The sequence below is a fragment of the Alexandromys fortis genome, unplaced genomic scaffold (assembly GCF_014885135.2).
Source record: "Alexandromys fortis isolate MF-2015 unplaced genomic scaffold, M_Fortis_MF-2015_v1.1 scaffold_138, whole genome shotgun sequence".
Taxonomy (NCBI): domain Eukaryota; kingdom Metazoa; phylum Chordata; class Mammalia; order Rodentia; family Cricetidae; genus Alexandromys; species Alexandromys fortis.
Window position 1 is genome coordinate 808,629 of NW_026068034.1, and position 15,401 is coordinate 824,029.

General features: G+C 47.5%; 1 protein-coding gene across 6 annotated transcripts in view; it reads right to left on the reverse strand.

Moving 5' to 3' along the window:
* Sfxn5 (sideroflexin 5) overlaps positions 1-15,401 on the reverse strand; it is a 123,364-nt gene that overhangs the window by 98,671 nt on the left and 9,292 nt on the right. For all 6 annotated transcript variants that reach the window (XM_050164948.1, XM_050164946.1, XM_050164943.1 and 3 more), the window contains exon 2: positions 9,117-9,185. In XM_050164948.1, coding sequence (XP_050020905.1) covers positions 9,117-9,185 — 69 coding nt within the window. The remainder of the gene's footprint in view (positions 1-9,116; positions 9,186-15,401) is intronic.

Genomic DNA, 15,401 nt, shown 5'->3' on the forward strand with positions numbered 1-15,401 from the left:
GGTACAAAAGAACTTTGGGTGACTGTCCAGGCAGCGAGATGTCTCTGTCATTTCTAGAGTTTTGGATTTTTTGTTTGCTTAGGTAATATTATATCCTTCTGGAGTCTTTGATGGAGCTGAAGAATAAATAGATAATTATAGTTTTCCTTAGTTATGATAAAGGATAAAATAGATATAAATATTGCAACTGTAATTCTTGCTTGATAACTGTTTTGTTGTATGTAATCTTACTATGTTAAAGTGAAAGCCTTTCTTTTTTGTTTAAACAGAAAAAGGGGAAATGATGGAGGTGGGTCTTGTATCTTATCTGTTGCTTTCATTGGTTAACTAATAAAGAAAACTGCTTGGCCTGATAGGACAGAAAATTAGATAGGCAGAGTAAACAGAACAGAATGCTGGGAGAAAGAAGCCAAGTCAATGAGTCGCTATGATTCTGCCACCTGACACAGCCACAGGTTAAGATCTTCCCTGGTAAGCCACCTCGTGGGCTACACAGATTATTAGAAATGGATTAGATCAATATGTAAGAGCTAGCCAATAAGAGGCTGGAACTAATGGGCCAAGCAGTATTTAAAAGAATACAGTTTCCGTGTAATTATTTTGGGTAAAGCTAGCCGTGCGGGCGACTGGGTGCCAGGAACGCAGCCCACCGCTCCACAACAGGGTAAAATAACATGACAGTGTCTGCCACCAACCCCACATTTAGTGTAACTGGACTTATAGACTTTTTATAAATTTTATTTATTATAATTGTGTGTGGAACATGCCACAGTGCATGTGTGGATGTCAGGAGACAACTGTGTGGACTTGGTTCACTTCTTACACTTTTATTGGGACCCAGGGATTGAACTCAGATCACCAGGCTTGCACAGCAAGTGCTTTGGCTGCTGAGCCACCCTGCCAGCCCTTGGGGACTTGTTTTCTCCCTGTTCGGGGATATTAGAATCTATCCAACCTTTTAAGGCCAAATTCGTCCAAACAGGGACAGTGTTTCCAGTTACTGTGTGCGTCTCTCACTTCCATACCAGTCTCATGCTTTTCCTGCCGCAAACCTGCATTCACCGTCTCTTACTGATCCCTATGATCCCAGTCCACAAACCTGGATTCTCCTTCTCTCAATGAGCCTTACGTTTCCCTGCCACAAACCTGGATTCACCGTCTCTCAATGAGCCCGATGTGTTCTCATGTAATGGCCTTTAGAACCCAGGCACTGAATGCCAGTGTGCCACATCTCCACCCTTCCAGTGAGCACAACCAGGAAGCTGGGAAATACATTAGAAGTGTGTATGCGCACACATGGTGTGAAGTCCTGGCTTCACACTGGTGCCCATGGTTCAAATGCAGCAGCACCACATGGCTCCTCTCCCTACTCCTACAGTGACAGCCACGGGTCCCAACACCAGCAGTTAACTGGAGTTGTTTGCTTTAGACTTAATTTTTTACTCTTTTTTTGTGTGTATGTGCATGTGTATAGGGGTGCCCATAGAGACCAGGAGTGAGCATAGTCTCCCCTGGAGTTGGAATACAGGGAGTTGTGAGCTGTCCAACATGAGTGTTAGGCACTAAATTTGAGACCTCTGGAAGAAAACTGAGCCATCTCTCCAGCACCAATGTTAGTCTGCTTGTTTTTGACAGGATTTAACATACCTGAGATTAGACTGGATCCCTGATCCTTCTGCCTCCACCTCCCAAGTGCTGGCATTGCAGGCATGAGCCAACACCCCATCCCCCACTGTAGTTATTCATTCTAACCTACATTGCACTCAGCATAGTTCTGAATTACTATATTAATATTAGTACTGAGTGGGTGTTATTAATATTTCTGGGACTGAAGAGAAGGTTCAGCAGTTAAGAGCACTTGATTCTCTTCCAGAGAACCCATGTTCAATTTCCAACACCCACATGGTGGCTTAGAACTGTCTGTAAAACCAGTTCCAGAGTATCTAATGTCCCTTTTCTAACTCTGTAAACACCAGGTAAACAAGAGATGCATAAGCATGCATGCATGCAAAATCCCCATGCACATAAAAATACATATATACATTTGAATATGCACACACACATATATATATATATATATACCATTTGGCTAGCACTGTTTTCAAGATGATAATTTGTTAACCTTTAAGTGATGACTGAAATAAGAATACCCAACTCATGCCACCTTAAGACAAAATTAAGAAGAACTTAGACCCAGGTGTGTTGCCTCATGTTGGGAGGCAAAGGCAAGAGGATTAATATGTGTTCAAGGCCAGCCTGGGCTACATAATGAATTCCAAGATAGCCTATGCTACAAGATGAGAGACTGCCTTTAAAAAGAAAAAAATCCTCAAATGTGGCGGTATAGAACTTTAATCTCAGCACTCAGAAGGCAGATGCAGGCAGATCTCTGTGAGTTCAAGGGCAGCCTGGTCTACATAGTGAGTTCCAAGCCAGCCAAGGTTACATTGTAAGATCTTGTCTCAAAACAACAAAATAAAAATGGCAAAAATCAGCATGGATGGGGAAGACACCTGTCTGTAGTTCTAGCACTTTGGAAGTGGAGGCAAGAGGATCAGAAGTCCAAAGGTAGCATCAGCTACAGTGGTGGTTTGAATAGCTATGGTCCTCAAAGACTCGTGTTTGAATGCTTGGCCTATAGGGAATGGCACTAATAGGAGATGTGGCCTTGTTGGCAGAAGTAGGTCACTGTGGGAGAGGGCTTTGAGGTCTCGTATATGCTCAAGCTATGCCCAGAGTGGTAGACAGTTCACTTCTGTGGATCAAGATATAGAACTCTCAGCTTCTTCTCCTGAACCTTGTCTGCCTGCATGCTGTCATGTTTCCTGCCATGATGATGGAGGAGGGTCTTCTGTCTAAGTGTTACTTTCATTGGTTAATAAAGAAACTGCCTTGGCCCTTTGATAGGACAGAAAATTAGGTGGGCGGAGAAGACAGAACAGAATGCTGGGAGGAAGAAGGCAGTGAGGCAGATGCCATGGAGCCAGCCGCCAGGTCAGTCATGCTGAATCTTTCCCAGTAAGCCACCACCTCGTGGTGCTACACAGATTATTAGAAGTGGGTTAATCAAGATGTGAGAATTAGCCAATAAGAGGCTAGAAATAATGGGCCAGGCAGTGTTTAAATGAATACAGTTTCCATGTAATTATTCTGGGGCTAAGCTAGTTGTGCGGGAGCCAGGCAGGACGAAAAGCAGGTCTGCCGGCAGCTCTCACTACACAGTGACAATACTGGACTAAACCTCTGAAACTTTAAGCCATCCCAATTAAATGTTTTCCCTTATAAGAGTTACCATGGTCATGGTGTCACTTCATAGCAGTAGAAACCCTAAGTCAGCTACATTATGAGTTTTGAGGTCAGCCTGGCTATATTCTGAGTTCCAGACTAACATGGCTTGTCTGCCTCCTTTTCCCCAAATAAAACAAAAACATGGGTGCCATTTGCACATCCCTGCCTTCAGAGGTCTCTGCATTCCATAGTCCACATGGAAAGCTGGGACATCTCTCCTGCATTTCTGCACGCTTCCCTTGCTGAGCTGGATGCTATGCACTGTGCCCTGCACAGGAGTCTCAGTCCTCTGAACTCCCAGGATATCTTCTTGCAGCGGTTTCATGAACCATATTGACTGTGCCAAGGATTCCCTGGGGCAGTCATGGAGTGGACCACTGCACGCGTTAGAACTTTCTCCAGCACGGAATGAGATCAGCAGAGCTCAGCCGCATCTCACTGTGCACCTCATAAGCCAGTCTTCCAAAGCTCACCCATCTTCATGCTCCCCTCCCCAGATTGGGCCTCTCCTTCCATCCCCCCACCTCTCCCCTTTTAGAATCAAGCACACAATTCTTTCCCGCTGTCAAGCAGAGCCACCTCCTCCTCCTCTGAAGCCTTGTTCAAGGCATTCTGAGAACAAAGACAGCCTTCTTCCTAAGAGAAATTACGGTGGATAAAATTGCCTCCGCCTCATTACACATACAAGGGTTGGAATCTTTTTAAAGCTTGGCCAGTTATAAATTGCAAGCCAACAGCTGCAAAACCTTCTGAAGACGATCCTATCCACAGACTCCAAGACTGCCTCAGATCTGGGACTGCAGGTGGCCCAAGCTGCCTGGGATCATTCCCTCGCTGGGGACCTTCATTGTGCACAACCACCTTCTTGTGTCCTCTACTGTCCTCCCACCCTCAGATGTCCAACCAAGCCGTCACACCCCACCTTCCCTTCTGGACACCAGTCACAGGGTCCTTTAGACGTGAGTTCTAGTCTACGGGGGACCTGGCATGCCATGTGTCCCGCAGCCTAGCCGAGCACACTAAAGTTAAGAGACTTTTTCCTCTCACTACCTTTGCTTCTGGTGAGGATTGAGACTGCTGCCTTGCTGGCCTGGAGGTCCATGCAGGGCCCTTGCAGACTTGGGAGGGAGGGATTCAAGTTTTTCTGAGAATACTAACTTCCCGAGAGGCTGGCATGTGCTCCTGGAGACAGTCCCCCACGCTGCTGTGGTGATGGGAAAGGCAGATCCCCTACTAGAAGCTTATCAGATCTCTATAAGGGTAGAGTTTGTGTGCAGTTTGAACATTCGAAAATTGCTATTACCTGGGTTAACTTCTAATTATTAAGTGTTTGAGTTGCTTTGACATTTTAACTGCTAATGGGAAAGGGGGGCGTGCAGTTTGATTATTATTAATTAATACAAGAAATCAGCCCTAAATGGGTTGGTAATGTGTAAGCAGGTTGTGGTCTTTCAAATGTAAGCCTTCCACTGGGCGTGGCAGTGCATGCCTGTAATCCCTGCATTTAGGAAGCGGAGGCAGGAGGAGTAGAGAATGAGTTCCAGGTTAGCCTAGACTAAATAACAAGACCCTGTTTTAGAAAAAAAGACAATCAAAATAAGCAAAAATAGCAAAAAGGCAAGATTTGAAGCAAGATATAGATGATGGAAGACAGCAGCAAATGAAATGCTGAGGGAGGAGGGAGGAGGGCACCCTGGAGAAGGGAGGAGGACACCCTGGAGGAGGGAGGAGGGCACCCTGGAGAAGGGAGGAGGACACCCTGGAGGAGGGAGGAGGGCACCCTGGAGGAGGGAGGAGGGCACCCTGGAGAAGGGAGGAGGACACCCTGGAGGAGGGAGGGGGCACCCTGAGGAGGGAAGTGAGCTCCTAGCACGGGGGCATCGGGTCCTGTAGCACCTCCTCTGTTCCCAAAACCTCCCTGCTCATGGCCATCTGAGGAGCAATGAAGGGGCTCCCAAGTCCCCTAACCCATTCCCCGCCAGACCCCCAAGGCCACCACCAACATCTCCACTAGCCCCCATAGACTCCTCACCAAGCTAGTGGCATTTCTGTTGGGATTTCAGAACTATGACTGCATCTGGGTTTGGACAAGGTGGTGTGTCACTGTGGGCGTGGGCTTTGAGGTCTTTGTTCCAGCTGCACTCAGTGCAGCACACAGTCACTACTGCTGCCTGCAGATCAAGATGCAGAACTCTCAGCTCCTTCTCCAGTGCCATGTCTGCCTGCATGCCACCATGGCACCACCATGAGGATAATGGACTGAACCCCCAAACTGTAAGCTGCCCCCAATGAATGGCTTTCCTTTACAACAGTTGCTGTGGTCACGGTGTCTCCTCACAGGAATAGAACCCTAACTAAGACAATCAGTCATAGAACTTTTTAGGATAAACTATTACTGAGCCGGAAAAGCGGGTTTTCTTTTCAAGTGTGGGGCTCTTCCAAATGTTTATGCAATCACCTCCATTACAGGAAACCAGACAAAGCCTAGGTAAGCAGTGGACTTGGCCTTTAAGGAATGGTAACCTTTAGGGCCAATCAAACCAGATAGCAAAATATCCAGGCCTTATGTTCTTGCTTAAGTAGGAAACCACATATCAGGTTATCCCTCACTTCATATAACTAGGGGTCCCAATGCCATGTACCCAGAAAGCCTTGTGCCTTCTCCCACCATGCCTTTGAGTTAGTGATACACAAATGCATTGGGGTCTTTCAGAATATAAGAGCTGAACCTGGGCAGGGAGATTATGAGTTGGAAGCGCTGCTTGGGCTAGTGAGTTCCAGGTCCTGTTAAAAAGAAAAAAAAAAAAAAAAAAACACAAACAAATGACAGCAACAAAGGCAACATGTGAAGACACGGCTTGCGAGCAGCTCCACCCCGGGGTCTGTGAGCTACCGGCAGGCAGAGAGGTGCAGGGCAGCGCTGGCAGTTAGGAGGCTACCTCCCCAGGCTCAGTGAGGAGCTGCAGGGGACAGGGCATTCAGGGATTGAGCTCAGTTCTGCTGCTGCCTGAGTGATCTTAGCCAAAATTCAGTTTTGATTTTCTTTTTTTCTTTTTTTTTTCCTGAGACAGGGTTTCTCTGTGTAACAGCTCTGGCTGTCCTGGAACTTGCTTTGTAGACCAGGACTGGCCTTGAACTCACCTTCTTCTGTTTCCCACTTGCTGGGATTAAAGGCGCGTGCCACCACCACCCAACTGAACTCAGATTTTCTAAACAGGGATGCAAACCTGTTGAGCACCAAGTCTGCAGACCAGTGTACCTGCTCTTACCCTGCCCGGGGGCAGCACTGTGTGCACTTGAGCCTTAACTTTCCACCCTGTAGAATGGGATGTGTATCAGAAGCCGCTGGTGGGGTGGATTTTTGTGATGCTGAGAAGCTAATGGATGTGTAATGTTTACAATCGCCATAGGAAAAAAGACAAATTGTTTGAGAAGGACCAACATATTTACTCTGCTATGAACATGGCAGAGTTACACGGGGATAGAATCATGACATGGAACGGAAAATGTATGCATGCTATATGTCAATTTAAACATTCAGGGCTGGTGAGAGAGCTCAGTGAGTAAAAGCACCTGCTCTTGAGCCCGAGACCTGTAGCAGAAGGAGAGAACTATTTCTTTACCTTGTGCATAGCTCATACTCTTAAAATATCTGCACATAAAATAAATAAATAAATAAATAAATGTAACACAAAATAAAAATACAGGGCTGGAGAGATGGCTCGGTAGCTAAGAGAACTTGCTGCTCTTCCAGAGGACCCAATCCAATTCCCAACACCTGTATTCAGCAGCTTACAACTGCCTGTAATTCCAGCCCCAGGGCTCTGATACCCTCTCCTGGCCCTCCACAGGCACCAGAACACACATGGCACACACATACTCATGCATACACGTTTATACACACACACATAAATTAAAAAATGATAAAAATAAATAAAACTAAACCCACGAAATGTCTTGTTCAGCATGTGTTCAGTAAGCGAGTGCTATCTAATATGAATTTCCACATCCATTTCCCAAATTCATACAAAAAGACACACTTCTTAAGCTGCCCCTGCAAAGAATTATTTTTCAATTTAATAATACTGAATGCTTCTCAGCCTTTAGGATAAGATGAAGAGATAATAGCAAGCATCATGTGTGGAAGTGCAGCCATTCAAAGTCTCAACGTCGCTGATGGGAATGTCACACGGAAAGCCACTTTGAAAAGCCCTGTGATAGTCCCCCGAGAAGTTAAATATCTATTTTCCACACTTGCCTTACAAGCTAGCCATCTTGTTCCCAAGATCAACCTGGTTACAACACAGCCAGGGCTACATCATGAGACCTCCTCTCAAAAACAAAAGAGAGAGAAGAAACGAAGAAAGCAAACATTCACACAAAGGACGTTCATAGCAACTTTATTCATAGTAGCCAAACACTGGGGAAGGTCCAAATGTCCACAATCAAGTCAATGGACAAACAAATCTGTGAACATTTACTCAGCGGGACACTTCTCAGCATTACAAGATGACTGGCCGACAGACACAGCAACACGGTGAAGCTGTGGGATTCCATTAACACGCTACAGCCTAGAAACAGCAAACGAGATGAGAAGCTGGCGGGAGCTGGGGACAGAGGGGACTGGCTGCAACAAAGCACAGCCAGCTGTTAAGAGGACAGAAATGCACCAGGCAGTGGTGGTGCACACCTTTAATCGCAGCACTCAGGAGGCAGAGGCAGGCGGATCTCTGTGAGTTTGAGGCCAGCCTGGTCTACAAGAGCAAGTTCCAGGGCAGGCTCCAAAGCTACAAAGAGACTCTGTCTCGAAAAACAAAACCAACCAACCAACAAACAAACAAAAAGATAACAGGAATGCTTTATACCCTTACACATGTACAAGTGTGCATGTGCACATATACAAGTACACCGTGTATGCTCGCGTGTGCGTTGTGCATGTGGAGGCCAGAGGCTGGTTAACACAGGGTACCTTCCTCAGTCTGCTTCCACCTTTTTGTTTAGAGGCAGGTGTTTCACTGAGCGGGAACTCATCCATGTTACTGCACTGGTAAACACCACAGCGATCCTCCTGTCTCCACCTCCCCAGCTTACACAGGAAGGCCACTGCACTTGGCTTTTTTTTTTAATGTATGTGTATACGATGTTCCTGTGTGTGCAGTTGCACATGTGTTTGTATGCATGTGTGTGTGTCCAGGTGGAGGCCAGAAGACAACCTCAAGTCATCCTTGGGCTTACCATCCACCTCCTTTAAAACAAGATCTTTCATTGGGCTGCAACTCACTGATGGGTTACACAACTTTAAAGACACACAATGCCATAATAAACTCGATATTAAAAGCCATGCACAACGGTGGCCTCGGAGAGACGGGAACTGAGCACGGAGGATAACGAAAAGTACCTTTTGCTCTGCTAACCACATCTAGACTGCTTGATACCCCCTTCCTGCCATGCTGGGGATCTAATCCAGGGTCTTGCACACGTAGGCAAACACTATATCGCTGAGCCCCACCTTGAGCCCAGTTTGAACTTTTGTGCTGGGTATATAATTTACATAATTGGTAACATCATTGAGGTTTTCAAAAACATAAATGCTGTTTCTCTCAAAAGAGTACAGTGAGCACCAATGGAATCATGGGAGAAGGCTTTCGGTACGTGTAGGAACGACCTCTTGATTGACTAAGCTAGACAAATACAGAGATGGATGACTTTCCTTTTACCTTGAACTTCCTTACCCTCTTCACCCCCTCATCGGTTCTGAGGACCCGCACATTCCAGAGTGACAAGACACAAAAGCCAGGGGCCTCCACTGAGTGCCAGCTGTGACTCACCTCACTGACAAAGAGTGTCCGAGGGTCAATGATGTCCAAGAAGTGCCGGAAGCGACCGTAGAAGGATGTCTGCGGAAGGAGAGGAGAGGAGGTCAGAGGCTGTACCCAAGCTCAGGACACTGATGGCCTCACCCACAGTACCCAGGATTCCCCCACGTGGGTGATGGAGGCCACCAAGGCCTCAGTCCTCCTCCCAGGACTGGCAGCTTCCTAAAATCAACACAGAGAGAACATTAAGATACAACATGATGTCAGGTGTGACGGTGTACTCCTTTAGTCCCAGCAGACAGATCTCTGTGAGTTTGAGGCCAGCCTGGTCTACAGAGTAATAATATTCAGGATAGCCAGGGCTATAGAGAGAGAGACTCTTCTCTACGAGAGAGAGAGAGAGAGAGAGAGAGAGAGAGAGAGAGAGAGAGAGAGAGAGAGAGATCATGACTGGGGCTAAAGAGATGACTCGGCCATTAAGAAAGAGCATTAAGAGCACTTGCTGCTCTTCAGAGCACCTGAATTTAGTTCCAGCACCCGCATCAGGTAGCTCACAACTGCCTATAACTTAAGACCCAGGGGATCCAATGTCCTCTTCCAGCCTCTGTGGGTAGCTGCATTCATGGGCACAGATACACACAGACACACATCTTTTAATATATATATCTCATGACTTCTCCAACCTTTCCTCCAAGTGTTCCCCATGTTTCCCCTCCCTCCCACTGTTCCAAGATCTAGTCTGGGCACTTCTGTAACACTCAAGCGCCCCTAGGTACACGGGCACCTTCCTCACTCAGGAACTCCAGAGAGAGCTTGCCTGGCCTCACCAGGCCCTCTCCAAGGTTCTGCTCTACCTCCAGAGAGCAGCTCCCACAGGTAGAGCCCAAGTATGGCAGTCCCAGCTCACAGCCCAGACCCTCCTTCAGCTCACTGCCCTGTTGCCACAGTGAAGTGCGGAACAGGAGAGCAGCCTTGCCCAGGAGCAGGGGCCCTGGAAAAGGAGGGCTTTGTTGTAAGCAGGCCACAGGCATTCAAACACGATGAAAGGGAACCAAGCAACAGGGCTGCTGGGCCTTCTGCCTGAGGACAGAGCCAATAGGGCAAGACCGGGCTCAGAGGGAAAAGAGAAGGTATTGGCTCAAGGATGAAGGAGCAAGATGCAAGCGCTGGGGGCTTCATGCCTCACTGCGTTCTGGGCTTGGCCCCAAAGTCCTCCGCAGAGCACGGCTCTCCAAGTACCACTCTCTGCACTGAGAAGGAAACAAGCCTGCCCCACTCACCCGCTCAGGGCTTCCCAGGGCACTGCAGTGACTCCAGCCCTAGCTCTTCCAGGGAAAGACCCTGCAAGGTCTCTGAGGGATGTCAAGGGTCTCATTCCAAGGCTATTCTTGACTTTCATTTCTTGCCCACCCGCCATGCCTGCACGGGGGCAGCTCCTCCACAGCGACTTCCATCCCACCCCTGGGACAGAGCAGAGACCAGACTAAGCCTCAGCAGCATCTTAAGTCAGAGATGCTCTTTCCTAACCTCCCACAGCCCGAGTGGAGGGAACTAGTCTCCACTTGAGACACACACACACGATGTTCATTCATACCGTCGTGGCAAAATTTCATCCCTAAGAATACAAGGGGAGCCCCCACTGCACTGCCCATGAATGGACTGACGACGGTTTGTAAGTGTGAACACCATGTCAACTCGTATGTTCAAGCGACAGTTACGATATAAAAAATGATTTTGATTTCATAAAATGCATTCAGCAGTGAGGGCCCAACTTAATAAGGAAGGACACAGAGACGGATGGATTCTTTTTTGTGGCACTGGGATCAAATCCAGGGCAACAGGCATGCTAAGCAAGTACTCTACCAAGACACACAGATACAAAAAGATGAACAAAAGGCCTAAATGACATCCAGCCTCTAAAAAAAACAAGGTTTTCCCCCCAGGAAGTGGCTTATTTCAGGGCTGGGACAGAGAAGGGATAAGATGAAACTAATATATTTCGTGTTTTGAGAAAGTGGTAACGTGGCTGGAAAGTGGCTCAGAGGTTAAGCACACTGGCTGCTCTTGCAGAGGACCTAGATGCGGTTCCCAGCACCCACACGGTGGCTCACAACTATCCGTAACTCCAGTTCCAGGGACTCCAACAGTGCAGACATACATATGCATAAACATAAAAAATACTATAATAATAAAAAAAAATGCTGTATCCAAGTCAAGTGTCCTGAGCACAGTGACCAGTGTTCTAGCACGAAGTGGGGAAGGACTGTAACCTACCCTCAGGCAGCTAGGGTAAAAAGAAAATACCTAACTGCATAGGGCCACACGGCCCGACAAAGAGGTGCCACTGCTTTGTCTCCTTCCAGATTAAAGACGCCCTTGACAGCGGCATCCCCTCTGCTGTGTTCCAGATTCTCTGGTCACCTCTAGACAAGGGTGGCTCAAGCGCCCCTTGCTAGAACTAGAAGGTCACTGAAATAGACTACAGAAGAGCTGGTGTGGTGGCGCGCATTGGGAGTGGTTTGAAGTTAGCCTGGTCTACACAAGAGGTTTTAGGCCAGTCAGGGCTACATAGTTTGACCCTGCCTCAAAAAAAAAGAAAAAGGTAATATTCTATTTTAATGGATATAAAGTACAAGCTGGTAAGCTAAATAATGCATTTTTCTTTTTAAAAAATTATTTATTTTATTTTATGTGTACGAGTGCTTTGCCTGCGCATGTGTGTACCACGTGCATGCCTAGTGCTGCCATGTAGTGCCAAGAACAGAACTCTGGTCCTTGACGAGAACAGCACATGCTCTTAAGCACCTCGCCATCTCTCCTGCCACAGTGATAGACACACTTGATGGCACGCTCGAGGAGACTGGGCTGGCGCTCAGGTGCTCCCTCTTCTCCCTCTTTGGTTGCTGGCTTCCCAGATAGACCCGACATACAGCAAATGTGACTGGTAAGCAACCAACAGTCTTGAGGCTTCCTGAAGGGACGGTGGCAGAGCGCAGCTTCCACATGAAGGCAGGATTAGAAAGAATATCAGGCTGAGGGAGATGCGGATGAGGGCGGGGGCAGGTGAGAAGGGCATGGCCCGAGTGATTTGACTTCTGGAGGACACCCCAGATGACACATCTACCTGCTGAGTCACCTGAGGTCTGTCTTGATCCTGTCTCAACCTCCAAAGGTCGCCCGTTCCTCCCTACCACAGCCACTGTGTGTGTGTGTAGGGAATGGGGGGAAGGTCCCAAATAAAGCATTTGCTCTGCAGACCTCTGCAGATGGCTGCTGAGCCAGGCCTGGGAAAAGTACACGGCACAGGGCTTGCAGTTGCTGAGAGCCATCAAGAACTGACTGCAGACAACAACCAATAACCAACAACCAACTCCCTGACCAGAGCTCAAAGAAGACATCACAGAGCACACAGAGCACACCGGAAACACCCAGATCTCCTCTGGTTTCTTCCCAGGGTGAAGCAGGAGACATGTGCTATGGTCCAGAGGTGGCAAAGGTCACTGAGCCCACGGGAAAGACTGTGGTCAGAAATCGATACCCATGTTGAAGTAGACTGCTCATTTGTTTCCTGACTGCTCAGACCCAAATAATCACACAGAAACTATATTAATTGCAACACTCTTTGGCCTTTAGCTCAGACTTTTTATTAACTAACTCTTACATCTTAAATTAACCCCATTTCTATTCATCTTTGTATCGCCATGAGGCTGTGCCCTACTGGTAAGGTTCTGGCTGGCATCTGATGGCTTTCTCCTTCGGCAGCTACATGACATCTCTTTGATTCTGCCTACTTTCTCTCTGTACCTCTGTTAGGATTTCCTGCCTGGCTTTACTCTAAGCCATTGGCCTTTAATAACCCATGGCAATAAAATATAATCATAGCATACAGAGGGGAGTCCCACACCATGCCCAGATTTTCATCCACTGTTGAACACCTACTGTGTGCTCCGCGCTGTGCCAGCAGCTAGAAGAGAGCCAAGCTCGCTGGCCACCGGAGAGGGAGGAACCCATGGGATGCCTAGTGTTCCAGCTATAATCTAAGGCTATTGACCAGGGTAACGAGAGCAAGAAGCATGTTACTGTCACGGAGAAGATAAAAATCCTGTAATGATCAATTACATTTGAGATATGTAAAGGCCTTTCTAGATCTTTTCAATAAGCGCTTAGAAATAGAGGCTCATAAAAGGCACCCTGAGATGGGATGCTAAGCACACAGCCTGGTCCCCCAGAGGCCTGCCCTTGAGTCTAGCAGTCTTCCTGACTCACTGCAACAACGGGACTATACAGCAAGGGAACGGTAGGGAGTCTGCCAGAAAAAGACAGGAACATTCAGCACAGAAGGCCTGCTAACGGTGTGCGAAGATAGAAACAAAGCCAGGTTACCAGGACAAGAGCTGACTTAAGTCCAGACTGAGGCAGATCACAGGGTGTTGTTTCCATGAAAACTGCAAAGTTAAGGTCAGTGTTCAGTCTTGGGACCAGAAACACGGTGACACTAGATGCTTGGGGTGATTATGAAGCTGAGTGGCTTGGATCTGCCAATCAGAAGTATACGTGGGAACTAGGGATGTAGCTAAGTGGTAGAGCGTGGGAACTAGGGATGTAGCTAAGTGGTAGAGCCTAGCATGGCTAAGGCTCAGGATTCAACCCCTAGTGCTGTGAGAAAAATAAATAAATAAAATCAGAATAGGCCAAGCTGAGGACCTGTCTCCAGTGGTAGAATGCTTACCTATCACAGGAGAGGTACGAAAGGAAAATGTGCATGCCTCGGTCTTTTTTAAGTATAATTATACACATATATATGTGTGTGTGTGTGTGTGTGTGTGTGTGTTCATTTATGCGTATATCTGTGTGCTTGCATGAATTTATGTGCACCATATGTGTGCAGATGCGTAAAGAGACCAGAGGGCATTGGACTCTCTGTAGCCAGAGCTCCACAGAGAAACCCTGGAACTGGAGTTCAGGCGGTTGTGAGGGGCCATGTGGGTGCTGGGAAGTTAAGTTGGCTCCTCCACAAGAGCAGCAAGCACTCTTAACTGCTGAGTCATCTGTCCAGCTCTGCATGTTTGATTTTTGCTGACAGTACTAAAACAGTCAACTTCCGGCTACGGTCATCATGATCTCAGGGAATGGAGTTTCTTGGGGATTGGGAGATGGATCGGCAGGAGGACACTTGCCTTCAGGCGTGTATGCTAGGTAAGCAGGGTGGTCCACATATAACTCCAGCCTTGAAAAGCAAAGATGGGGCATCCCAAAGCAAGGTGGTTTGACTGAGAAACCCTAGCTCAAAGCGTAAGATGGGAGAATGGTGGAGAATGGTTTTTGGCATCAACCTTGGGTCTCTACATGCAGGTTCACACATGTGTATGCACACAGACATACACGCAGAAACATGCAGAAACATACATACACATACACGCCAACCACATACACACACACAGAGGAAAAACGGAGAAGCAGGACTGAGCAGCTTCAGTACTTAGTTGCTGGTGTCAGTTCTTATTATAAATAGTGTTTCTGAGTTTTGTCAAAAAACATTGTTTCCAGCCAGAGGTAGCATAGGCACTTAATCCCAGTATATGGGAGGCAGAGGCAGGCAGATCTTTGTGAGTTTGAGGCCAGCCTGGTCTACAGGGAAAGTTTCAGGTCAGCCAGAGCTTCACATAAAGAAACCCTGTCTCAAAACACCCAAACAAACAAACAAACAAAAAAAAAAAAAACATTGTTTCCCTGTAGGAAAAAAAAAAATTAGCTATGTCTGTCCCTCTCTGTCTGTTGAATGGAACGTGGTTTTTACTTTCCCAGTCTGACTTCATTTTACTTTCTCAGTACTTAAAAATGTATAGTCATCTCCTCCTCCACCGCCCCCATTCAGCCCCATCTTTGCTCAACCACACCGGGCATTTTCTTCTTTACTGGAAGAATGAGTCAATGAAACCAATTCCTTCCCTTTCTCTTCACAAGCCAGATGAGTCAGCTCACTGTGGGTAGCGCCCGCCCCCTGCAGCCCCAAGCTACCCCCATTCCCAGGTACAGCATAGAAATTGCCTGAGAGACCTGCTCGCCCTGGTCCCAAACTCTAAGTCACCCTTCTTCAGGAAGGACTTGCACAGGGTCAAGCTAGCGGGCATTGGCAGGACCCTTCACCGAGCTTATTAGCAGCCGAGGCATCTGCACTGTGTCAGCACCGCAGACGACCTGGGACTTCCCCGGCAGGCCAGATCTCCAGGGCTGATTCCACCTCTCTGGGGTGGGCTTCAGACACCAGCATCTATTGGATACCTACCCAGGGGCTAG